The sequence below is a fragment of the Balaenoptera musculus genome, chromosome 13 (assembly GCF_009873245.2).
Source record: "Balaenoptera musculus isolate JJ_BM4_2016_0621 chromosome 13, mBalMus1.pri.v3, whole genome shotgun sequence".
Lineage (NCBI taxonomy): Eukaryota > Metazoa > Chordata > Mammalia > Artiodactyla > Balaenopteridae > Balaenoptera > Balaenoptera musculus.
The window spans coordinates 71176610-71202778 of NC_045797.1; the positions used below are offsets into that span (position 1 = coordinate 71176610).

Below are 26169 nucleotides of genomic sequence, written 5' to 3' on the forward strand. Positions count from 1 at the left end.
AATGACCCAAATGACATCCACAATGAACAGATATATAAATCGTGGTATATTCATATAATAGAATACTGTACAGTAATGGAAATGATGTACAGCTCCACACAAAAATACGGCTGACAGTTATACAAAAGCATGGTGGAACTGTGCCCTCATCCCATCACTGAGATGTTAGTCTCTCCCGTCTCCAGATTCCTAGATGGTTGCAGCTACCTCTGTGATCAGTCAGGTGATGCAGTGTTTATTCAACATCTGGGGAGCATCCCCGAAGGCCTGATGTGGATTCCAAGTGCAGCCGAGAGGAGCCAGGAGTTGGTTGGCTGTTAAGACAAAAACCCAATGATTTCAGAAAGCTTTACTGCCCAGTGGGCATCTGGACTTGATGCGAAGGCGATTAAGCTGCTGAGAAAAGTTTCTGGGTGACAGGAAACAGCACAGCCAGATTAGAGGGAATAAAACTCCCTTGTCAGAGGGCAGCACGGTGCCCTTCAGCTGAATTATTCTCGGCCCTACAGGCTGCCCCTGGTGCCTTCTAAGTGCTCCATGACGGTGATGATCTTTGTCATGATGCTGAGCTTTTACTACTTCTCCCGCCACGTGAGTGCCTGCACACCCTCCTCTTCTGCGCGGACCTGTCGGGGCCTCTGGAGAAGCAGCCACAGGACCTAGGAACCCAAGCTCCTGTGGAATGCTGGTTCCCTTACCCCACATGGCATGTGACCCTGGTCAGGCCACCACCTCTGCCAGTTTCTGGTTTCTTCCTCAGTAGTACAGGAGCAACAGTTCTCACCTCTTCCTTCTGACCTCCTGCGGGAAACTGAAGGAAGCCTGGGGGAGGGGCACAAAAGCCTGGATAAAATCTCTATTCCTTAGGCCAGGGGCTCAGGGATCTCCACTCACGCTGGCTCTGGGGGTCACTAACACGCTGACTACGGAGCCGGAAAATAAAGGGAAAGAAGCTGATGAAGTTTTTGTTTGGTTAAAAGGAAAAAGAGGAAGAGAGGGAACGAAGTACCCTCGTGAGGGACTTACTTCCCTGTTAGCTCAGGTGCCACCCAGTGGCTTGTCGGGGAACTACAGCCATCCCCAGCCACTTCTTGACCAAATGGAGCCTGCTGGAAATGGGGACGACTCCTCCCTGGGTTAGGAGATCCCACTGCTGCCACCACCCACAGGGCAGACCTGTAGCTAAAATTAGGTCCCAGGACGCCCCACACATCCAGAATACCTCTCACATCCTCCTGTAACCACAGGGGCTGGGATCCTCACTGCACCTGTAGGGTGGCCTTTTTGATGAGGTGAATCTTTCTGGGTCTCATTTCCCTTGCCATCTAGCCGTTTTCCTTTCAGTTTTTCCATGTTGGAACTTATCAAGTTCCCATTTTTCATCTTCCCATCAAATGGCCAGCTTTTTCTTTCTTTCTTTCTTTCTTTTTTTTTGGGCTGTGCTGAACAGCTTGTGGGATCTTAGTTCCCCAACCAGGGATTGAACCCAGGACACGGCAGTGAAAGCACCGAGACCTAACCACTGGGCCAGGAGGGAATTCCCTCAGATGGCCAGCTTAGAGCTCACACCTTACCTATGTCTGTGTCCGTAGGTGGAGAAGCTGGCACGGACACTGTTCTTATGGAAGATTGAGGTCCACGACCAGAAGGAACGTGTCTATGAAATGAGACGCTGGAACGAGGCCTTGGTCACTAACATGTTGCCTGAGCACGTGGCACGCCATTTTCTGGGGTCCAAGAAGAGAGACGAGGTGAGGGGTGGCCCTGTGCTGGAGCCACGAGCCTGTGTGTCATCTTCTGGCTTTCTGTCTTCTTATGACATGGCCTGGGGGCCCAGGTAGGGCTGGACCTACCCAGCACCACAATACTAGAAGCAAAAGAAGAATTTCACAGGCTTTTGGTAAAGGGCACTGCCATAGACATTGCTTCCATGGGCCACACACCTCTGGGAGGCCCATTTCAGAAGCCAAGGTCTTGGTGGAGCCCACCTTTCTGTCGAGTGTGATCATCTCAGGCTGGTTCTCATGCCTCACTTCCCAGCTCCACCCCACCCTCTTCTCAGAGCTGGAGCTGTTGCAGGGACTAGTGAAGCTCTTTTTCAGTTATTAAATGTTGTGATGAGCTACCTTCTAATAATTCAAAGTTGGGATAGTCTGGGAGACGTGTGTGTCCAAAAAGCTGAGTGCACATGTCATGGGTATGGAAGACAGATTCATTGCTATAGCACATTATTCACTTAGACTTTTTTGAGCACTTTGGCCCCGCCTCTTTTTAGGAGCTCTACAGTCAGTCTTATGACGAGATTGGAGTCATGTTTGCCTCCCTGCCCAACTTTGCTGACTTCTACACAGAGGAGAGCATCAATAACGGTGGCATTGAGTGTCTGCGCTTCCTCAATGAGATCATCTCAGATTTTGACTCTGTGAGTGACCATCCTGCGCCCCCCTCCTCCTGCCACAGAGCCAGCTCTTCCAGATTGCAGCCCAGGAAAGGCTGCAGAAGTCAGAGAGAAGTTAGAGAGTTACTCTGGCTGCTGTGTTTCCCCATAAAAGCCCCTCCGCATAACGGAGGGGCTTCTGCAGCCATCTGGAGATGTTGGGTCCCAGGTGAGAGCCTGGGAAATCACCTACAAGTTCACAGAAGGTCTGGCCAAAACAGGATCCTGAGGCCCCTCTGATTCCTCCTACCCTCAAATTCAGATTCAGTAGACATTTATCAGGTAACTTGTATACCAGGGGAAATGCTTTTACATAGATGCTCACCCACCCCAGGAGACTGGCACTTTAATCCCAGTGTTAAGGTGGCAGAAACTGAGGCTCAGAATATCAGGGCGTTGGCCCAGGATCATGTGGCGGATGTCGGCTGAATGACGCTGTTATAGGAAGACATCTTAGCTGTCTCGTGGGCTTGTTGTAAATGGGCAAATCTGTCATTTAGTTGTGGCTCATTCTCTCCCTTGATTGCTGACAGTTCTCTCTTCCTTACTACTGGCCTCAGCTCCTGGACAATCCCAAGTTTCGGGTCATCACCAAGATCAAAACCATTGGCAGCACCTACATGGCAGCTTCAGGAGTCACCCCAGATGTCAACACCAACGGCTTTACCAGCTCCAACAAGGTAGCTAACCAGCTCAATGTCTAGAAGAGATGGGGCAAGAGAGAGGCAGCCTACACGTAGCACGTGGGAAACCACGTCATAATAAAAGTAGCTGCCATTGAGTACTGTTGTGCAAAGGGGTCACAGACACACACCCACTAGCACCACGTGGTACAAATATAAAACCAGGTTTACGAGTTTAATAAGCAGAGAGAGGGGAACACACATGGCCCCCCACTGTTCCACAGCTTAGGCCGGGCATGAGATGGTTTATGTAACTGTGGCCATACCCTCTTTTTTTTTTAAATTTATTTTATTGAAGTATAGTTGATTTACAATGTTAATTTCTACCATACAGCAAAATGATTGTTACACACATATACATACATTCTTTTTCATATTCTTTTCCATTATGGTTTATTACAGGATATTGAATATAGTTCTCTGTGCTCTACAGTAGGACCTTGTTTAACCATTCTCTATATAATCGTTGGTATCTGCTAATCCCAAACTCCCAGTCCCTCCCTCCCCCACCCCCACCCTCCTTGGCAACCACAAGTCTGCTCTCTACATCCATGAGTCTGTTTCTGTTTCATAGATAAGTTGATTTGTATCATATAGCTTCCACATATAAGTGATATCATATGGTATTTGTCTTCCTGACTTACTTCACTTAGCATGGTAATCTCTAGGTCCATTCATGTTGCTGCAAATGGCATTATTTCGCTCTTTTATGGCTAATATTCCATTGTATATATGTACCACATCTTTATCCATCTGTTGATGGACATTTAGATAGTTTCCATGTCTTGGCTATTGTGAATAGCGCTACAGTGAACATTGGGGTACGTGTATCTTTTCAAATTAAAGTTTTCTCCAGATATATGCCTAGGAATAGGACTGGAGGATCATATAGCAACTCTATTTTTAGTTTTTTGAGGACCCTCCATAGTGGCTGCACCAATTTCCATTCCTACCAACAGTGTAGGAGGGTTCCCTTTTCTCCACACCCTCTCCAACATGTTATTTGTAGACTTTTTAATGATGGCCATTCTGACTGGTGTGAAGTGATACCTCATTGTAGTTTTGATTTGCATTTCTCTAATAATTAGCAATGTTGAGCATCTTTTCATGTGCCTGTGGCCATGCCCTCTTAATGCTCTACACTTTCCTAAGAACCAGGGAGCAGAAACTATCTACACAGTTATGTTAACAGTGAAGATGTCCGGGCTGGGGAAATGGTTTTGTTAGGAGAGGGAAGTCGTCAGCGCTCACTGGCTGACAGATTATTCTCCTGTTAGCTCAGCCCTGTGAGGCCAGCTGTGCTTAGCGCCAGAGGGAGAGGAAATGAACTGTGGGGACCCTGGTCCCAAGGGCTGTTCTTAAAACATTACCCTAGTTTATCTCACAACTGTGCTGTACAGTGTAAGTCCTACTGCCATCTCCACTTTATGGATGAGGTTAAAGAAACACATCTAGAATGGTCATCACCCTCAAGTGCTTACAGTCTACTTGAAGAAACAAAATGAGGACGATACAAAATTCAAAGGCCAGGTTCAGACAGGGTGGTGACACGACCCGGCAGACAGCAGCTGGGCTGGGGAGGATTTGCCTTCCCCACCACCTCTGCCCATCCTTGCGCTGGACCCAGAGGGACCCAAGTGAGCTGTCACAGTGACAGGTCATAGCTAAAGAGGTCCCTGGCTCCCCTGTGGGAAGAAGTGCAGAACAAGGCCTGTCACTAGCAGGTGAAGGGCAGGCAGGCGCCCGGCTGGCCCTGGCGCTCACGGTTGCTTTCTCGTGCAGGAGAAGTCAGACAAGGAGCGCTGGCAGCACCTGGCGGATCTGGCCGACTTCGCGCTCGCCATGAAAGACACGCTCACCAATATCAACAACCAGTCCTTCAACAACTTCATGTTGCGCATTGGTAAGGCCTCTCGGCTCGCCCACTCCTGCCGTGCTCCCCCTGGTGCAGGGGGCTCGGCAAATCAGGGAGGACGGGGCTTAGAAAGACCCTAGGCGTTTTGGCTGGGGAGGGTCATACTCATTGAGCTGGAAGGGACCTTAAGGGTCTTTAGGTTGATGATCAAACCGAAAGTGTGATGAAATGGTCAGCCATCCCTGTCCCATGCTGTTTGCGATGATGGCCTTCCTTCTGAATCCGCCTGGGACTTGAGTTTGTCTACCTTTCCAGGGACTCTTCTGTGCCTGAGGCGCTTGTTCACCTCAGTCCAGCCTGTTAGGATTCATGTCACCTGCCACCCACTACTGGGAAAGGGGTCTCGATCCTGGGCAGGGTCACAGGAGACTTGAAGTACCAGGTGTGTCAAGAGAGAAACTGGCAACTTCTGTACTAAATGAGTTAGTATATTGGGGTGGCTGACATTTACCGAGCGCAGAGTGAGGAGGGTGAGTAGGACACGTGGTTTCTGTCCTCTGGTAACTTAGGCTTGACGAGATGTTACATAACTAGGAGCTTTGTGGTTGGAGCCAGGTGGCAAATTCCGTGAGAAGAGTTGGTGGCTTCTGAGACGGGGCTGTGCTGAATTTTGTGCCTCTACCTCAGGCATGAACAAAGGAGGGGTACTGGCTGGCGTCATCGGAGCCCGGAAGCCACACTATGACATCTGGGGCAATACAGTCAACGTAGCCAGCAGGATGGAGTCCACAGGGGTCATGGGCAACATTCAGGTATGTCCAGCAACAGAGCCGACCGTGTGCTCAGATCCAGGGAGTGGAATCGGAATAACGCATGTTTTGCAGGGCACTACTGCCTCCTTTCTGTTGGCCCAGAACATTAAAGTTGGCAATGCTGAGATCAAGGGCAAGGGTGGGAAGAGATGCCTCAGTAAAACGGAGAAAATACTTCAACCCCATTTGCAAAATGTAGGTTTAAGTTCTAGATAAGGATGTCCCGCCTCTTGGTGTGAACCAGTTGACACCCTGGGCCTCCAACAGCTCCCCCCAAAACCACCCTGACCTGTATCACTGGCTCTGGCAGGAAAGCTCCACAAGAAGGGCAAAGGGGACAGAAAAGCAGGCATACAAGTTGCCAAACAAGGTGACCTGTGGCTGACCTCCTATGAGAGTGAGCACGAAGGTTACCTTTGGGAGAGGGGCGGGCCAGGCAAACCCCACCGCCCCAACCGGTACACAGGCTGGAAGGGGCAGGGGAAGAGCGCTGTGAGCCTGTGGACGGGGACCCTGTGTGGGTACCACCGGGCCCCTCAGCCCAGGTTCACTCTCTAAGCCCAAGCTCTCGGTTCTCCCTCTACAGGTGGTGGAAGAAACTCAAGTCATCCTTCGAGAGTACGGCTTCCGCTTTGTGAGGAGAGGGCCCATCTTTGTGAAAGGGAAGGGGGAGCTGCTAACCTTCTTCTTGAAGGGGCGAGAGAAGCCAGCCACGTTCCCTAATGGCTCCTCGGTTACACTGCCCCACCAGGTAGTAGACAACTCCTGAATGGCCTCGAGCCCCACGAGAGTCCACACGGGAGGGAGAGTTTATTTTTTGGAATCAAAGAAAGGCCTTGGGAAAGGACAAATGACCAAGTCCCAACATTCCCAAGCTGTTGAAGTGCACACTCACATAGACTTTAGGTTTAAAAAAAATCTCAAGCCTTCATTTGTTTATGGATGTGTGAGCTCTGAGGGTGGCCATACTCTTCCTTGGTGTGCCTGTAGCTTCCCCAGAGAGTAGGGCTCTTAGGCATAGTACTGGAATAATCCTTCCAGAGCCCTAGTTCCGACCAGCCCTCCTTCCCCCAGAGAGGCCATGGCCGCTGTGAGCAGGAATGTACCAGAGGAGGAACAAGGCTGCTGCCTTCGTGCCCGGCGGGGGGCACAGGTGGCGCAGCTCTGTTTACCATGAGGGCTGGCAGCTGCTCTGCTCCCCGGCTAGAACTTGGAAGCAGCGCTTTTCACTCTGAAGACCTGCTTGCCTCTGTGGTCCGAGTTACGTGAAAAATGGGCCTCGTCCTGATAATCTTGAAAGGTTCTTCTGGAACCCCAGTCACCTTAGTCATGAGAGCAGAAAGTGCAATATTTCCTTTTACCTGGTGGGAGGGAGGGAGGGAAAGGGACTTTATTTCTGAAAGAAAAATATATAAACAGATCTTCTACATTTATATTTTTAACTTTCTGTTAAAAAACACTTTCCGATATTGCCTTGCCTTTTGAGCTCTTGCTACAGTCGCGTTTGCTACTGCTTTAAAAGAGAATTTACAGGTATTGATAAAGAACAAGACTGTTTTATTAAAAGCTTTATTCAACTTGAATGTGATCACTGGGAAAATTCTGTTAACAGCCCTCATCTGAGAAGTGCTTTGCTCCTTCCCACACTGTCCTCACCATGTGCCTGGAAGGCAACAGCTTCAACTAGGACCTTGCTCTCTTCTTAAGCTGCTTCTCTCTAAATGGTGGTCCAAGCTGGCTTGACCATTCCCCTGCGCTCCTCCCAGAGTTAGCTGGGGCTGCCACACCTGCAGGTTGCTGCGTGGCCATCAGGTCTTGGCCTTGGGCAGTACGGGTGGTAATGACTCCTATTTGTGACTGGGGGCGTGGGGCGGGGCGGGAAACGGGACAGGAATTAAAATGGCACCATGACAGGTTTTTACATCCGAGCACTAGCCCTGCGTATACTCTCAAGACAAGGAACAAAAAGCACCAGCAGAGCAGAGGCCATGGTTACAAGAAGTGGTACCCTACCTGGACTAGGAGATGAGGAAGACACATGTGCAGCCAGGGCCTGGAGCTTGCAGGGGAGGGAAGAGACAAAGGAGGGGGGTCCGCTTCCCTCTGCAGTGATCAAGTTATGAGGAGACTTCTGATCATGCTTTTTTACCGCTGAGCTTAATACACTCTGTGCTCTACTAACATGTTCTAGGAAACGACATTAGATACATGGAACCCCGATTGTTTTATCCATAGTACCTTCTCATGCCATATTCTTTGTAAAGCAGTGACCTAGAATATTCCGTTCCAAACCAAAGATTAAACACACTTCCCTTCTTAACTATATGATTCATGTCGTATCACGAACCTAGAGTGTTCTAAGAACTTTCTTTTCAAAAGTCGCAGATAAGGAAAGTAAGGCAAAATTACTTGAAGGTATCATAAAAGCTAGAAATACTCTTCAATTGAATGGTACATACTCCCTTTTTCACAAAATGCTCTCTATTACCCCACAGACCACTCTGATTTTCAGCTAAAATGTATGATCAAATCAATATCTCAAGAGATACTCTTGAGCACTGTAACAAATGACCAGGCAATCATGGAGAACTGTCCGAAAATGCCAGGGTCTACAGACTCAAACTTGTCCCTAACCATGCTGATGAGGTGGGTGTCTGTTCTCATTGCAAGGACAGTCCCCAGGCAAGGAGTCTGAGCCTTTCAACAGTTTTCAGTTCCCAGGACCTTGCTTGCAACTGTGGTCAGTACTAGTTTACTCACTTCTGATGTGTTCCCAATGAAAATAATATTCTAGGAGACCAGGCTCATATCCAACTTGTCTCCTTTGCTTGCAAATGAAGTAAACACTTGATGTAGGGGCTTTGTAAAAAACAGATTTTCATGGGCTGCTCGCTGTTCTTCCCGTGTGGTGGATAATGCATCCGTCCCTAAAAAAAGATAGAACCTATCAATCTCATTTAGTGCAACTGTAGGAATCAGAACTTGGATCACTAATATTCTGGACCCGTGTAACTTTTTTTTAATTTGGTCTGGAGCTGAGAGAGGCTTGCCCCTTACTGGTCCAATGAAATTTTGAGACCAGAGACTCTGCCCAGAGAAATCTAAAGCCTATGATGTGAAACCTGTGGCAGCTTCAAAATCTCTGCCTCCTAAAAACATTTTATCCTTTTTCTCATTATCACCCATGTACTATGGTACATTTAACGAAAACAAAGTCACAGCAAATGTCTCAGCCATCCCTGAAAATTTTTCATTTAGAGAAGAGTCTCTGGAGAGCTAAGTATATGCTGACTTGTCATGTCTACTTGGTTTCACAGTGAAACGAGTCTTGGCTCTCTCCACCACAGTGACCCTATGACACAGCCTCATTAGCTGTCTCTCTAAGAGGGGTCTCCAATGAAAACAAATCATAAGCTGAAAGAACTCTGGCGGAGTTGGATGGAGCAAAGGAGAAAGGAAAACTAGGATAATTATGTTTACTACTTACAAACAGGAGAGGAAAATTTGGTAGAAACAAGGAAGATATTCTTGGTATCTGTCTTCATATTTTTCTGTTCATAGTACATAAACAGAAGAAAGTGTCTCAAGAGGCCCAACTGATGTAGGCTACTTCACCCTGTTTCAATCAACCTAAGTAACCCAGGCATATTATAATTTCTTCCTGGAGGTATCCTTCCTCTTACCTTGATAAGTAACAGTGACATCAGTTGGAAGAGTTGTCGTGAGGTCCTTATACAGCAGTCTAGCACAAAATGGGAAGGACTGGCCTTCCGGCTCTGCTTTGTAAGTAAATGACAGCAAGTTGCACAGTGAGTTTCTCTGCAAGGGCCCAGCCAGAAAGGCTGCAAAGTCACTCTAATGGGGGTGAGGATCAAAAGAGACACAAAGTATATGACAATTACAACTCCAAAGGCAGTGAGTGGTTATGACGCTTCAAACATGTCTACCAAAAACAGGGCCTATTAATTAAATCTCAGAGAAATAAATGAAGGACAGAGAAAGGCCTGAAAAAAGGACAAATGACAAGAGATTTATAAGATAATTAAGAACTGGTAGCAGCCTAGAGTCTACGTAAATGGCCAGGGGCTGGGGATACAGAGGAGATACTATTTCTGCCAAGAACTGCATTGACAACCATATGGCTGAGGTGCTTCATGTCTACATTCACGTACCAATTTAAGTTTATCTGACAACCAGGCTACGTATCAATTTAAGTTTATCTGACAACCAGGAGCTTCAGCGTCATTCCAAATGCATAAAGAGGGAAATGCCTTTTAAGAGTCACTTATTTTAAGAGTCACTTATTCCCTTTTTGCATTCATTACCTGTCTACCTTTTTTTTTCCTTTTTACCTCAAACCTAAGCTCAACTGCAACCCTAAATAGAAGGTAAGCCAGAGCTTAGGCAAAGATGGAGAGTATTCCTCTGTGGTATTTCAAGAAACCATTATTCTGCTTTGCACCTATACCCAAGGTTCAGCAAGACACCCGGCACATAGTAGGTACTCTATAAATTCCTGTTGAATTAAAAGTATAGCAACTGTACCCTACCACTTTGTGAGGCGAAGGAAGGGTCAGGTACAAAAGCTTGAGAATCACCATTCATGAGTGAATAATCCCTTAACTGGTATGCATGCTTCCACATCATCCAGAGTTTCAACAGAAGAGAAGGTGGAAAACAGCTTGTATATTAATAAGAAACAAGCATTAGAAGGACAGTGGTCCAACTTCCGGCTCAGAGTTATGAAACATTTGAAAGTACAAAAGAACATGTCCCTTTTTTTCCTTTTAAGCTTATCCGGGCTCACAAAATGCTTTGTAAGATCGCAGATACCTGAAGTCGATCTGCCTGGTACTTCCTCCCAGAGTAAGCATTCAGGTACTCGCAGAGAGTGAACAGGAAGTGCTGAATATTAGTCTGTAAGTATTTTGCAGATATCTCCTCTAGGGGAATGAAGACTGGAATCGAATGGTGATGTATCTGAGGTGGTTTCTGCATGACAAGGTCCACAAAATAGGAATCCAGCAGATTCCCCTCAAAAGCAGTGCCGATGCAGACACAGACTCCTCGGCTGGTCAGTTTCCCGCTGATCCCTGAGACAAGTAAGACGACACCTTAAGAGATGTCAGGCAAAGGCAGTATCCTATTCATCTGTGCATCCCGGTCCCCTCAGCACTGCCTAGTTACATACGTCATGGGCTCAAATGCTCGTTGAATGAACAACAGACTCTTTCTTCTCACTGACTCTGGCTCACTTTGAGTTTGAGTTGATAAAACCACAGAAGAATGGTGGGAAAGAAAAAGCATCCTAAATATTAAATTACTGAGGAAGAGATTTTGAACTTTTCAATTTACCTATGCTCCTTTTTTCCTGAGTGTCAAATAATTTATGGTAGTCCCCACGTCTTCCCACAATCCTCTTATGATACAGATAATAGGTAAATAAATCCTCATTTTAATGGTGAAACAGAGACTTGAGGGGTTCAAACTATTTGACCAGTGGCAAAAAGCAAGCCAGCAGTAAAGGAAGTTCTAGCACACCGTCTAGCACATGTCAAACTGCTAAAAATGAACAGGCTAAGCCAGCCACCAATCAACCTTATGCTGCACAAAGAGGCCAATCTTGTAGGTGAAGTTGCCTATGAATAGCATGCCAGCTTTGTGTGTGTATATTGAAGGGGACAAAAGTCAATGTTCATGAAGTAAGTCCAGGACTTATAACACATCTTGCAAACTAACTCACTAGAGACAAGAGACCCAGACTGAAACAGGTCAGAAAAAAAACTGTACCTGTAAAACGATATGCCTGCAGAATGGCTTTCACGTTTTCCCGTTTTCTCTTCAAAAATTCTTGCTCAGTAATCTCTAATGTTTGGTCCGGTTCTACATTGGTAGTAGATGCTTTAACCTGCGAGATATGTAGCAGATCAAACTGGGTACAAAGGGGCATAATAGAAGGCCCATGCCCTCACCTACCTGGAAAAAATTTAAATGCAGAATATTTTTTTATTATATAATCAATCAAGAAATGCTACAGTGGCCAGCCACCTGGTGCTATGAACTCATAGCAGAGGAAGAATCTTGTGGGTTACAGTGCTAGGAATCAGAAGTAGAAATTGTGCTGGCCTGGACAACAATGAATTTGGTTGGCATGGAGAGTACTGTGAGAGGAGAAAGAAAAGGATGTGAGGAAAGTCTAGGGTAAGCAAAAACAGCTGCGAAGAGGCAAGGCTGGGGAAAGTTGGTTTGGGTCAGACTGTGCAGGTTTTCAAGTGCCAGGATGAGAAATACTGACCCTAAGCCACACGCTGTGAGCTACGGCCCAGTAGGAGGTATTGGACTAACTCTCCCTCTGAGACAACTACACAAGCTGGATCAAATACCAAAGAGGAATAAGCAATCATGCAAGTAAACAAACAGAAAATGGCCCGAAGGCACTGGAGAATCACCAAAATAACCAGATTGAAGACTAAAGATAAATGCTCTGAAGTTAGCTGGGATTTCCTGAGGTTTTCCCCCTCAGAGCATTTGCTGATTTTTATCACAAGGCATGCAGGCCAAATAGAAAGCTGCAGGCTAAATTCTGTAGCAGTCTCACCATGCCAGGGAAACAGAAACTGGAGATCAAGGTTACCAGAGCAGCCTTGCTGTGGGTCAAACTATAGAAAAGGGAACCCAACATTCTGCATACAACTTGCCCTCCAGGCATTTGCCAAATCCTAAACTGCCTATGTGTGACTGGGTACTTAGAAACCAAAACAGAAAGAAGCTCCTGAAAGTTAAAAAGCTAAGCAGAGATTTTGGAGATCAGGGCCTGCCAAAGAAGAGGGATCTTGACAGATCTGTTCCCAACACATCCAAGCTTTCAAGTGAGGTCCCCCTGCCCCCCACCAAAGGACTACACCCTAGGAGTAAGCACAAACCAGAAACAGATTACCTCAACTGGATTAAGGTGATACGCCCATATGCTATCTGCCTGTCAGAAAAAAAATGAAATTCTTTCTGGAGGAAGAGAACATAGTTCAGAATCCCTATATTTTTTCATACAATACCCATCACTGAAAAAAAAAAAATCATGAAGCGTATCAGGGAAGAGGAACAGATGGCTGAAAACCAGGAGGAAAAAGAAGACAACAGAAGCAGATCCAAAGGGATTCAGCTATTTGAGTTATCAGGCATAGTCATTAAAATAGATTAAAAGATGGAGAACTCACACCAAAGGGCTGGAATCTATTAAAAAGAGTCAGATGAAAATCCTAAATCCAAAAAATACAATAACCAAAATCAGGAATTCAACAGGTTTAAAAGCTGACTGGACACATAAAAAAAGTAGAAAATAGGTATATTTTCTTATCTAGATTAAAGATATAAGACATAGGTCACAGTAAAAACAAAACAAAAACTCCACACATGGGAGCCCCAGAAATAAAGGAAAGAATGAGGCAGATGCATTACTTGAAAGATACTGGCCAAATTTTCCAAATAAATGAAAAACAGCAAGTAATTAAGAAATGCTACAAACACCAAGCTGGATGAAGAAAGAAAACCAATCCTAGCCACATTATGACATAAAACTGCTAAAACCCAAAGACAGAACCATAAAGCAGCCAGAGGGAAAAAGACACACTACATGCAAACAAAAGACACACTACATGCAAATAATAAATAATAACATCTGACAGAAACTATGGAACTAGAAGACAATGGAAAAACGTATTTAAAGTATGAAAGAAAATAAATTTCAATCTATAATTCTATACCGAGCAAAAATACCCCTTTAAACATGAAAAATATAGTGAAATACGGTGTTTTCAGACAAACAAAAATAGAGAATTTATTTCCAGCAAATTTACACTGAAAGTAGTACCAAAAGGAACTACTTACACTGAAGGAAAATAATCCCAGATGAAAATTTGGAAATGCAGCAAGTAATAAAGAGCACTGAAAAAGGTAAATATATATATGTAACTCTAAAGGCATAGTGACTATACAAACAAAAGTGTTTCATACAGTTTTAAGTATATGTAGAATTAACATATGACAATAATAACATGAAAGGTTGCATGTGTGGGAGAGAAAAGATGTTAGAAGGTTCTGTAATTATCCAGAAAGTGGTACAAGTACTAATCTAAAGTAAGACAAAAAAGCATGTTTTCTGGAGGATAACCACTAAAAGAATGCTAAAAGTATGTATAATTAGAGAAGTGGAATAATAAAAAAAGATCAATCCAAAAGGTGGAAAGAAAGGACAAAAGAGAAACAAAGAACAAATAAGATAATAAATAATAACATGGTAGACTGAGATCCAGATATGTTAGTAATCATATTAAAAGTTCATGGACTAAATACTTTAATTAAAAGACAAAGACTGCCAGGCTGGATTAAAAATGTCTAACTATATGCTATTGATACTTAACAAGAACAAGAGCTGTTGTAGTGATACTAATATTTGACAAAGTTGACTTTAAGAAGTTTAACTAAAAGAAAAGGGAACATTTCATAATGATAAAAGTTAAGTCAACCAGGAAGATATAACAATCCTAAATTTGTTTGTACCTACTATACAGCAAAATGGAATGAAAGGGGAAAAAATGTACAAATCCACAATTACAGCAGGAGATTTCAACACATTTATCCCAGTAACTGATAAAACAAGTTGACAAGTAAATTAGTGAGGATATAAAATATCTGAACATCATGATGAACATATTTGGTCTATTTGATAGAATACAGTACCCAAAAATGCAAAACCCACATTTAATGCACATGGAACATTTATCAAAATTGACCACATGCTGGATCATGTTCTTTGATCACAATGGAATTAAGCTATAAATCAGTAACTAAAAAAATTACTAACAAATCCCCCAATTTTTGGAAATTAAGCAATATATTTCTAAAACAAACCTATGGGACAAAGAAGATATTACAATGGAAATCAAAAATATTTTGAATTGAAATGATAATGAAAACATGATATACCAAAACTTGTGGGATATAGCTAAAGCCATGTGCTATGAACTGAATGTTTGTGTCCCTCAAACTTCATGTTGAAACCTAACCTAAAGCCCAATGTGATGGTATTTGGAGGTGGGGCCTTTGGGAGGTGACTAGGTCATGATGGGGGAGCCCTCATGAATGGGATTAGTGCCCTTATAAAAGAGATGCCAAAGAGCTAGCATGCCTCTTCCGCCATATGAGGTTACAGTGAGACCACAATCAAAGAGGTAGTTAAGTCCTCAGACACTGAATTTGCTGGTGCCATGATCCTGGACTTCCCAGCATCTAAAACTGTAAAAAATAAATATTTGTTGCTTATAAGTCATCCAGTTTATGGTATTTTTGTTATTGTGGCCCATATGGACTAAGATTCTATGCTTAGAGGGAAATTTATAAACTTAAACACATACAGGAGAAAAAAAGACTTAAAAAACAATAAGTGTTCATCCCAAGAAGCTAGAAGATATGCCATGTACACTGACTGGAAGACGCAATACTATAAAGATTTCAATCCTCTCCAAATCAATATATAGATTCAGTGCAATTCCAATCAAAGCTACAGGAGGTTTCTTTTTGGAAATTGATAGCCAATTCCCAAATTTATGCGAAATTCAAGGGGCCAACAATAGCCAAGATAATTCTGAAGAAGACCTAAGCTATAGGTATCAAAACTTTCAGTAATAAACCTCTGGTACTAGCACAAAGACAAACAGACCAATGGCACAGAACAGAACCCAGAAACGGGCCCAGAGTGGACCCAAAGATCCACTGCAATACAATGGGAAAAGAGTGGTCTTCAAGAAGTAGTACTGGATGAACTGGATATCCATATGGAAAAAAACAAAAGAAGTATGACGTCTATTTCACACCATACACAAAAATCAATTTCAGAGGGACTGTAATTCTAAAAATAAAAAGTAAAATAAAGCTTTTAGAAAATAACACAGAATATCTTCATGTTCTCAAAGTTAGGCAAAGATTAAAAGGAAACAAGAACGGTAAGCATAAAGTTAGATTCCTAAATCAAACTTCATTAAAACGAAGACTTTCTTCTCACCACATCATTAGAGAGTGAAAAGGCAAGCCAGGTCTTTAAAAGAAGATCTGGAATACAGATACACAACAAAGAACTCATATCCAAAATGTGTAAAGAATTCTACAATAAAAGATATACAACCCAATAAAAATTCTGCAAAAATCTTAATAAGTTCACAAGAGAAGATTTTCAAGTGTCCAAACAGGTACTTAAAATCATCAGTCATTAGGTGAACGTGAATTAATCCACAATGATTTACTCTCACACTCTAGAATGACAAATTTCTAAAACTGACAACACCAAGTATCGGTAAAGACGCAGAACAATGGAAACCTTATACACTGTTGCTGGGAATGTAAAATTGGTACAATAACTTTCAAATACTGTTTGATAGTATTTACTAAAGATAATCTGCATACCCTGTGACCCAGCAATTCAATAGAAAAGTATATATTTTTACATCAAAAGACAGGAACAAGAATGTTCACAGCAGCATTATTCTTAATAGCCCCAAAGTGAAACAACCCAAATAACCCAAATGTCACCAATAAGTACAATAAGTAAATAAATTGTGGGATATTTCTTAAACGGAATAATTATATAGCAATATGAAAGAATGACCACAGCATGCACCAATATGGATGAACCTCACAGAGATAACATTCAGCAAAAGCAGCCCGACATAACAGAGTTTATACTTTTTAAATTTATATAAAGCTCAGTAACAAGTAAAACCAATGTATAGTAACAGAAACCAGAATAGCAGTTACCTTGAGGGAAATGACTAGGAGGATTTAAGGGAGACTTCTGGGGTACTGGTAGTAGTCTACACTTTGATCTGTGTGGTACTTACCAGGGTGTGTTCGTTCTGTAAAAGGATCTTCAGATTAGTGCACAACATATATACACATATATGGGTATGGGTATACATATATATATATATTTTTTTTTTTCTTTAATAAAAAAAGGAAGGGGGGAGGGAGGAAGAGAAGAAATGGAGGAAAGGGGGAAAAGGAAGAGAGGGAGGGAAGACAAGAAAAAGAAGGCTGACCTTAACCCAGGAGCAATGAATAATTACTGACACTTTGAGCAAGGAAACTTGTAATTTAATGAAAAATGTAGTGTTTTATGAAGATTTTCTTGGCTGTGCGGAATTTATCAGAGAAGTATAAATACCAGAAGAAAACGAACTAGCAGACTGCTGCAATAATCCCGCCATCTATATCACCTGGTAAATATTTATAGGACCCATGTGGATAATACGTGCTCTACAGCAGGGGGTGGGGGAGGGGCACAATCTAAAGAAGAATTTGACAGGTTTTACTAACTGAACCTGGGCCAGAGAGAAAGCTGAAAAGAAGGAAAAGTCAAAGTTTACTGTGAGGTTTCAGGTTGGGTTATAGAAAGATGGTGCTAATGACAAAAGTACCAATGACTCAAGTCTGGCTGAGATTAAGGTAACAGGCTCATGTCTATGAGGGCAGGTTTAAGAGACTATTATGAAGAATTCGCCTGGCGCATCAGTAATGTCTGCCAACTGTTAGCTGGTATTGACATTAGCCGACTCTACAGGTTTGATCACTTGAGGGATCAAGGACTTAAATCCATCCAGTAAGACCACAGGTAAACCATATTACACAAATTTGCTAATTCCCAGATCATGTTTGTTTTTTACACTCTAGGAAAGCCTGCCAACGTCAATCACCCTTCTACTCACTCTAGCTTGATGTTGTTTCACTTCAGCCCTCAGCTTATCTCGCAGACGTCTCAATTCATGAATCCTGGTTCCAAGAGCACTTTCCACTGCCTGTGCGCTCTGTGGCTCTTCCAGTTTTTTACGGCATCTGCTCACTTGAGTCTCTAGTCTTTCCAAGTGAGCTAAAACACCTGAGGGAAGTAAAAAAGGAATTTCACAAGAAGCTAAGGATTTCTAACCCCAGGAACAGGAAGCACTTCAGGGAAGAACAGAGGGTGACCCTTTTTCCAGAACTCTGTGGTCAGCTAAACTGGAGATGCTGCCAACAATTTATAAAACAAGAGGAGCTGACAACAGAAATCAATGATCAGCAACCTCTTAGGCCGAACACTGACCTACAAGCAGTCCCTGACCAAGACACTGTTCAAAAAGGGCATCATCTGAATATGGCTAATCTCAGTTATCTATGATAATAGTGACCCAGAGGAAAACAGGGTCACCAAATTCACTGACTCTCTCAGAAATTGTTTTTTTTAATGCAGAATTGTTTTTTGGGGTTTTACGCATGTTTTCCCAAAGTGCTAATGCATAACTGGATTTAGACATCCACAGAGGCTTGAATAAGTACTCTGAAGCTCTGAAAAGTATTAGGAGCATAGGACTATAAAGGCACACACTGAAAGGAACCGTCCACCAATATTACTGGGTATCAGACAGGAAAACAAGCTCACCAACAGATAGAAATTCAGAGGCAATCTCAGATCCTAAGAGACTGACTAAAGACCAATATAGTAAAGGTCATAGTTTCATAATGCTAATCAACTCTAGCAATGAAACATTTGTGCACATTTCCTACATATTAAGACACTTGTGGGGCTTCCTTGGTGGCACAGTGGTTAAGAACCCGCCTGCCAATGCAGGGGACATGGGTTCAAGCCCTGGTCCGGTAAGATCCCACATGCCACAGAGCAACTAAGCCCGTGCGCCACAACTACTGAGCCCGCACTCCACAACAAGAGAAGCCACCGCATAAGAAGCCCGCGCACCGCAACTAGAGAAAGCCCGCGTGCAGCAACGAAAATCAAAACTAAATAAATAAAATAAATTTATTAAAAAAAGAGACACTTGTGCTAGATCCTTTACTTGCAAAGCATGCAAACAATTAAAGCATTTAATATTTCCTATGCATTAGGCATGTGCTAAATGCTTCACTTGAAAAGCATTAAAAGAATTACTTATCTAATTTCCACAGCCACCACCACAATGCTATTATTCATCTCCATTTTCCACACGAAAAAACTGAGGCAGAGAAAAGTAAAATAACTTGCCCAAGGCCACAGTATTTATAATGGCAGAGCCAGTACTCCAACCCAGGTCTGACCAATACCAGTCACTGCCTCTTCCACGGGAGTAATGCATAAATGGCTCCCCCCAAACCCTGGGAAGAGTAAAGAAAGCTCATTGGCTAGAACTGTAGCTCTGAATATGAACGCTTAGCATACTGGGAATGCAACCTATTGGTCTAAAAAGGGATAAGAGCCTAGAATATGTGAAGTAATTTTTCCTGCTCCAATGATCTTAGCTGCCTGTCCCTTTAAGTCTTCAATGTTAGTTCCTTTCACCATCCTGCTCCCAAACAGGACAGGTCACACATCGGTTAGAGGAGGAAAGGGCTTTCAACCTGCGCGTTGTTTGGGCAGCAGTAGTAAGGGGGGAAAGGCGACCCTTTGAATACCTCTTCTGGACTCGCCGTCTTGACTTAGAGTATTCGCCAGTTCCATCTCCTCCTCAGATTTCCAAGAGACTTGCTAGAAAGCTGTCCAAGCACCAGTAATAGGGCTGTCCTTGGGGACAAAATGAAATGGCAAGAATCGGTTCACATTCAGACAAACCTAGAGGGCAGGCACACGCAACGCACGTACGCACCCGTGCGCCCCGGACACCCCAAGTGTCGTCGCTAGGACTCCCCTTCCCTGACCCGCCCGGTCCGCTGCCCGGGTCCGAGTCGGCGGTGTCCACGCCTACCTCCCCGCCCCTGCGCGCTCCCAAGGCGCGGCGCCTCTGGTTCCTCCGGGCTTCCTTGCACACGGAAGCTGTAAAAATGCCGCTCAGCCTTCCATCCTGTCACGGTCCCTTCCGCCACTGGGTCTTACTTTCCCTTACCTCCTCTCCTCTGGCTCACTCAGGCCAGGGCCGAGAGTTCCCGCTTGCCTTCAAATCCAAGCCAACCGGTCCCAGCGTGCTTTGCACTCCCACCGTATAAAAACATGGCAGCGCTCACGGCCCCTCCCTGATCCCGGCATGCATCGGGGGATAGGCCTGGCCTTTCAGTTGCGCGGGAAGATGGCGGTCGCTGGCGCAGAGCCGCAGATCCTGGTACAGTACCTGGTGTTACGAAAGGATCTATCACAGGCGCCGTTTTCCTGGCCAGCGGGCGCACTGGTAGCACAGGCTTGTCACGCAGCCACCGCGGCCTTGCACATTCACCGGGACCACCCGCACACGGCCGCTTACCTCCGGGAGCTGGGGCGCATGCGCAAGGTGGTCCTCGAGGTGAGGCCCGGGCGGAGGGGGAGGGGCCCTGAGGATATCGAGACCGGAAGAGGGTGTGGTCTTGAGTCGGAGGGCCTAACTTCATGGAGTGGGTGTGGCATTAGTGGTGAGGGGTGTTTGACTTATAAGTTTTGGTAAGGGTTCTGGGGCTTGAGCTATTGCCCAGGGAGCCTTACCTTGACTGGGTGGGGCCTGACGGTGTGACAAGTGGACATCGGGCCCGTTATAAACGCTTCCCGCACCCCTTCGGTCTTACCTGCGTACCTCTTAAACAGATGCCTATGAGGGCGGAGGCTGGTGGAGCGACACCCGCCTTTCTACCTGTGCACTGCGCCGGCCTTTTAATGGCTGCGCAGAAAAGTACTGTCCTTAACCCTTTTCGCAAAACCGATACTGAAGGGTAAGGACGCGGGGTTCCTTATTGCAAGTGAAGCCAAACTGGAGCATTTACCTGGTTCTGACGCCAAATTATTTGAAAATAAATGTGAACCCTAGTATAATTTGAACCTAGCATTAGAGGTAAGGTTCTTTTTACAGATAGCCAAACAGATCTTACCCTTACCTTCTGTCAGTTCTGCCTCTAGAAATGTATCCTAAGAAAATAGCAAGATGCACCCAAAGAGCGTTGTACAAGGATAGGAGCATTTTATAATAGTAAAAAAAGTGGAAATCACTAAATTTCCAGTACGATGAATTGTCTAAACTTATGCTCTTATAATGGATTATTACAAAACTAGCATAAATCATGTTTTTGGAGCATATTTACCTGACATGAAGAGTGCTCATGATGCGATTCTAATTTAACTATATATTCTACATACAAAGTGATCCAGATTTTGAAAGTAAGAACTAAGAAAATATATCCAAATATTAAGTAGTGAGTGGGTAGTGGAATTTTGGTTATTTTGTAATGCTTCTCTATTTTTTTTTAGTTTCCTACATTAAGCACACATTTTATAATGAAAAAAATATTGCTTTCATTTTAAAGCAATTTTCTTCTCATTATAAAATTTATTTATTTTAATAAATAAACCTGGGGTGGAGGGGTTGGGTAATTCCTTCTTGGCCAGCTGGCAAAAGCAGATCATTTTTCAAGAGAAAAATTGCTGTTGGGTAATGAAACATTAAACTGTAACCTGTAGGAAAATGTCTTGAGAATCTATAAGTAGGCAGAAAAGAAACAGATAGCTTTTCCTTTAGATTCTTTTTATAGGATTTTATAGGAAGGCTTCAAGAAATCATGTAGTTCAGACATCCCCCACTCCCTTGCTTTCAGGCAGATAAAATATTTACCCCTTTTCTCAGATGAGACATCTGAAGCCCACAGAGATTAAGTGACTCCTCTGAGTTTAAAAGACATCTCATGATTCTGTTGTTAGCTATGACTCAAGAAAGGGACGTAGGAGTCACCACTGATTAAATAAAGGTGGTGCTGTAGCCATAAAGACCAATAAAATATAAGACAGTGCCAAGATTAACTCCATTTACTGGATGCTGTGTGTCAGGCACAGATCTGAGCCTGATTTCACTGAATCTCACTACTACTAGGAAGCATTATCATCCCATTTTACAACGGGGACACAAAGGTTCAGCTAAGTCACATAACTTATCAAAGAGCACACAAATCAGTAAGTGGTAGAGCAAGGGTTTGGACTCACTCTGACTTGTACTGTGCTGCTCCTGGTGCTGAAGAAGGAGGGAGGGGAAGTCAATGCATTCTTCTTCAGCATGCCCAAAGGACTCAGTAGATTGAGTGGCAATCCCAGCATCCTCTAATTTGATAAGACAAACCTCTGGTTATCTTAGTGGCTTCTGCCTTCATAGGCAAAAAAATATACCTTATGCAACATAACACACTATCTTTATTTTCTGAGTGATAGCTATACTATTTCCTGTAATGGGATTCAGCACGGGTGATAAAGATGATGAGAAACAATTTCAGAAGGACACTAGAGAATAGTTTGCCCACCCTTGAGTTAAAAACTGGGAACTATCCTGGTGGAAAGAAAATCCTTCTAGGTTTGTGTGGACTAGGGTGGAAGTAGGAGGGAGGTGGAGGTGATGTGATTTTAGAAATCCTTCCAGTAGTCAGCTCTTAAAGTCAGAGCTGGCCGAGGGATTAGGGATGCTGTTTAGGCACCAGAACTAGAAAATGTGTAGAGCATAATTACTGACAATGCATCCCCACCCCCACTCCCACCCCTTCAGAGAGTGAATGGCAAATGGAGCAATGAAGCTGTTGTTTCTAGAGACTTGCTCTACAGTTCCTTCTTTGGTAGAGCTGTTCCTCCAGTTTCAGTTAAGAGGAGCCCCCCTCCATACTTTTTTTTTTTGTCCTTTGCCTTTTGTCACTTACTAAATGGGCTTTTCAGTCTGTGTTCTGCTCCTTGTAGGCCCCAGACGAGACCACCTTAAAGTTGCTGGCAGAGACGCTGCAACAGAAGAACATTGACCACAAGCTGTGGGTGGAGCAGCCAGAGAACATCCCCACTTGCATTGCACTCCGTCCCTACCCCAAGGAAGAAGTGAACCAGTATTTGAAGAAGTTCCGATTGTTCAAATGACTGAAGTTATCAATTGCTTTGATATGTTTGAATATCAGCTGGATCCAGAAACTGCACGCTGTCCATCCCTAAGCACCGTGTACTCCTTTCAGTGGCAATTCCCTTCCCTTTAAATTATGACAGTTTCTTGAGGGTCAAAACATGTTCATATTAAAGTTGTCATTAATAAGTATTTTTAATTATAAGTTCAGATGGGGAAAGTAGGAGAGTAGCATTATCATCATCTATGAGTCATTGCTCAAATAGAAGATTTGGTTAGACTCCTATATAGGGATCAAGGAAATACCCTTACTTTTTTGTTAGGAATAATAGAGTTCTTCCAATTACCCAGGTTTAAAACTTTTCCTTTGAATTCCCTATTTCTTACTCACATCCAGGTATTGTAATCATTGAATCTTGGACACCATCAACTTTAAGATACACCATTATTTTACGTGTTGTTAAGAAAGAAGAAATGCTGCCAATTAAGTTGAGACATGTAATTTCATTTCAAAGATGTTAAAATTTTATTTATTTGATTTAATAAAATATGTCAAGTACTACATCTATTTTCTTATAGTTTCCAGTGCCACCACCCTGAATCAGGCTCTCATTTTGCTCACGAGTGTCCCACTGGTCTGCTCACCTAGCGTATCCTGGTTACAAGGCAGCAAACGTTCTGCCACCAGCTTCGTATATTGATAGGATCACTGAGCACCCTTTTCAGTATAGGCTCCAACTTGCCCAGGAATAAAGTCAAGATTCCTTAGCTTAGCCCTCAGGCCCTCCACGTTTATATTTCCTACCTACCTTTTTAGGTGAATCTTCTATTCCCTTATCCAAACTTGAGGTATAAATGAAGACTCCAGTCGCTGCCCTCCAGTCTCTGGCCTGGGAGTCGAATGTTAGTACTCTCCCCCTCCCTTTCCTGCCTCTGGACTGAAACTTTGTGGCTCAAGTGCTATCACTGTCACAAAGTCTTACGCAGCCAAAAATGATAGCTCCCTTCTCTGAACATGTATTATAACACTGTTGAGTGCTTAAAACATTTCTATAAACATTTGGAGACATCTACTGAAATTGGACATCTGTGAAGCAAAGTTTATAAAGGGTCATTTGTTCAACAGATATCTGTTGCATGTCTGCTGTGGCAGGCTGTACTAAGAGCTGAGGATGCAAAGATGAATAGAAGTTTTTGCCCTCAGGTAGTTAAGAATCTAGTGAGAAGACAGATATATAGATATTAATACAGAGAGAAATGTACAAGGTAAAATGGGTACACTTCCCCCCACCCTCTAGATACCAAGACTGCCAAGCTACTAGACAGGAAGATTTCCCTTTATAAGAGATGGTCACTTGAAACTAGGAGAGTTGATAGGGTCTCCCAGGGAGAATTGGTAGAGTGCTGAGGGCAGAACCAACCCCAGGAACCCAAGTGAATAGAGTCTCAAGGGGTAGAGAGCAATCAAGGGCAGCACAGAATTTCACTAAATAAGAAATGAAAACATTTAGCAATTGGGAATATGTTGATTAACTTGGTGAAAGCAGTTTAAATAGTATATGAGGTGGGAATCAGACTGGAACCTATCAACAAGAATGGGAGGGGAGGTAAGAGGTGGGGACTATTTTAAGAAGCTTGAATGGGAGGAGAGAGGACAATGGGGGCTGGAAAGGTGAATGCTGGGTCCCAAAGGGGAATTTTCTTAGACGCTTGAGCAAGTTAATAGGTGAGAAGGAGGAGAAGGAGAAGAGAGATTGAAGTTACTAAATGGAATAACTGATAACAGAAGTTCAGGAAAAAATGAGAAGAGGTAGGGTCAAGGGCATAAGGAAGGACAGGCCTTGAACAGAGAGAGAGAGAAACCTTTTCTGAGACGAGAGGAAAGGAAGTGGGGAAAAGGTATGAATATACATAAGTTTATAGTGGAAGAAATACCTGTTGACTTAATTTTCTTCTACAAAGCGGGAAGCACATAGCCTTTCATAACACTGAACAAGCTTACTGAGCACTGTATTACATGGCATAACATAGTGGTTAAAGTTCAGACTCTGGTAGCAAACTGCTTGAGCCCAAATCCTGAATCTCGAATATTTCAGCTGTGTGAACTTGGGCAAGTCACTCAAGTTCCCTGAGCCCCAGGACCTTCATCTGTACAACAGGGATTTACAGGAGTGCTATGTGGATTAGATGTGTCAGTATGTACAAATCCCTTGGAACAATGCTGGGGCACTTGGTGCTGGAACCTGAGCATAAAAATATAAGACATGGCCCTTAAGGAGCTTTCCTTAAGGGAAAGCCATGAGTCACGTAAGCCAGTCTAATAATTCCTTTTGTGCTAGGGAGTGATGCCATCCACTCCCTGCTACTTCCATTCAAGACAATTAGGAAAACGTTTCCAAATGACACTGTATTTTTTTTTTAATGTATTTTTTAAAATTCAAATTCTGCAGTAAGACAGTGAGAAAGCCAGAGAGAGATGAGTGTCTACACAGCTGGGAAATAACAGCTCCGGTAAATCCCTAAAGCAGGGAGCACAAATAGCATAAATTTCTACCCAAGTGAGGAAAGGACAGGCACTCACGTGCTGACCCAAGTGAGAACGAGACAGTAGCAGGGAAGTGGCAGATTTTCTTATTAGAATCAGCTAAGCTCATCATCATCTGAACTAGATCAGCTGTTCTCAAAGCATAGTTCCCTAGGTCAGCATCACTTGCGTACTTGTTAGAAATATAAATTCTCAGGCCCTACCCCAGACCTACTGAATCGGAAACTCTGGTGTTATCTAGAAGCAGCCTGGTCCCAGGAGGCAGGCAACCTAAAAAGTGTACCATAAATGTGTGTGATTTAGAATCAACACATTAGGATAGCGTATGATGTGCTTACAGGAAGGAGTCAAGATGGAGAGTAAGAATCTGGCACTAAGTACACTGTATCTGGCCTTGTATACCAAATTTACAAAAAAATGGATCCTCCAATGGAGCAAAGTCTGTGCTGCAAGACCTAGAATAGGTGACAAATCCTTGAAAAGGAGTCTCCTATGCTTTGGTAAGTTTCTTACATGTGAAAAAATATTTTATTATGAACAAAGTGCTTCCATATGTGTTAATCAATCCTGACAGTTTTGTGATGCAGGCAGACTTGTCTCAAGGTTACTGATTCAGAAAGGCTTTGACTTGCCCAAGATCAAAGTCAGTGGCAGGACTGGGATTGAAAGTCAGGTCTTTTGTCAGTCCAATTTTCTCTTAACCTCTCATAGCTGGTTACTCATCTGATTTTCAGCCATCTAGATACTAGTTAGAGAGTGGTTTGAAAAGGGGTCACGAGTAGTTCAAACGCTGGGAAGCTGTATCTTCCATTTTAAATTGGTTAATTGACATTCTGGATTATAAATCAGTCTCCTGTGACTATGAGCTGTGTGACTCAATACCGTAGGGACCAATTATAAGTGGATGAGCTGACAAAATTGAGCTTTTGAACTTGTAAAGCTGAGGATCAACACTTAGGTCATTGCTTCTCATGGGGCTGGCAGAATGCAGAGGGCTCCCCTAGAGGG

The 26169-nt window shown here is 43.5% G+C and overlaps 3 protein-coding genes across 10 annotated transcripts in view; 2 read left to right on the top strand and 1 right to left on the bottom strand.

Annotated features, from left to right (window-relative positions):
• The window catches only part of ADCY3 (adenylate cyclase 3), a 100211-nt gene extending 82661 nt beyond the window's left edge, over window positions 1-17550 (top strand). For 3 of the 5 annotated variants that reach the window (XM_036873058.1, XM_036873059.1, XM_036873060.1), the window contains exons 16-21: window positions 510-591; window positions 1593-1751; window positions 2276-2422; window positions 2998-3117; window positions 4903-5023; window positions 5663-6366. In XM_036873058.1, the coding sequence (XP_036728953.1) occupies window positions 510-591; window positions 1593-1751; window positions 2276-2422; window positions 2998-3117; window positions 4903-5023; window positions 5663-6003 (970 nt within the window). In that variant the 3' untranslated portion in view covers window positions 6004-6366. The other 2 variants (XM_036873061.1, XM_036873062.1) reach the window with 2 other exon arrangements.
• Window positions 6556-20040, bottom strand: CENPO (centromere protein O). 4 transcript variants are annotated; one of them, XR_005022390.1, is made up of 8 exons: window positions 19683-19786; window positions 19255-19363; window positions 17541-17710; window positions 11578-11695; window positions 10621-10880; window positions 9471-9642; window positions 7801-8714; window positions 6556-7148 (listed from the first exon to the last, which is right to left on the bottom strand). XR_005022390.1 is itself a non-coding variant. In XM_036873065.1 (8 exons), exons 2-7 carry the CDS (start codon window positions 19298-19300, stop codon window positions 8578-8580), a joined length of 903 nt encoding a protein of 300 aa, XP_036728960.1. In that variant the 5' UTR covers window positions 19301-19363; window positions 19905-20040; the 3' UTR covers window positions 6556-7148; window positions 8548-8577. The 4 variants fall into 4 exon arrangements, 3 of the variants coding, with proteins under 3 accessions (XP_036728960.1, XP_036728958.1, XP_036728961.1); XM_036873065.1 differs by lacking the exon at window positions 19683-19786 and adding an exon at window positions 19905-20040 and having other exon boundaries at window positions 8548-8714; XM_036873063.1 differs by having other exon boundaries at window positions 8548-8714.
• Window positions 19746-23180, top strand: PTRHD1 (peptidyl-tRNA hydrolase domain containing 1). Its single transcript, XM_036873067.1, has 2 exons — window positions 19746-20072; window positions 22466-23180. Exons 1-2 carry the CDS (start codon window positions 19821-19823, stop codon window positions 22634-22636), a joined length of 423 nt encoding a protein of 140 aa, XP_036728962.1. The 5' UTR covers window positions 19746-19820; the 3' UTR covers window positions 22637-23180.
• Window positions 23181-26169: the final 2989 nt, after the last annotated feature.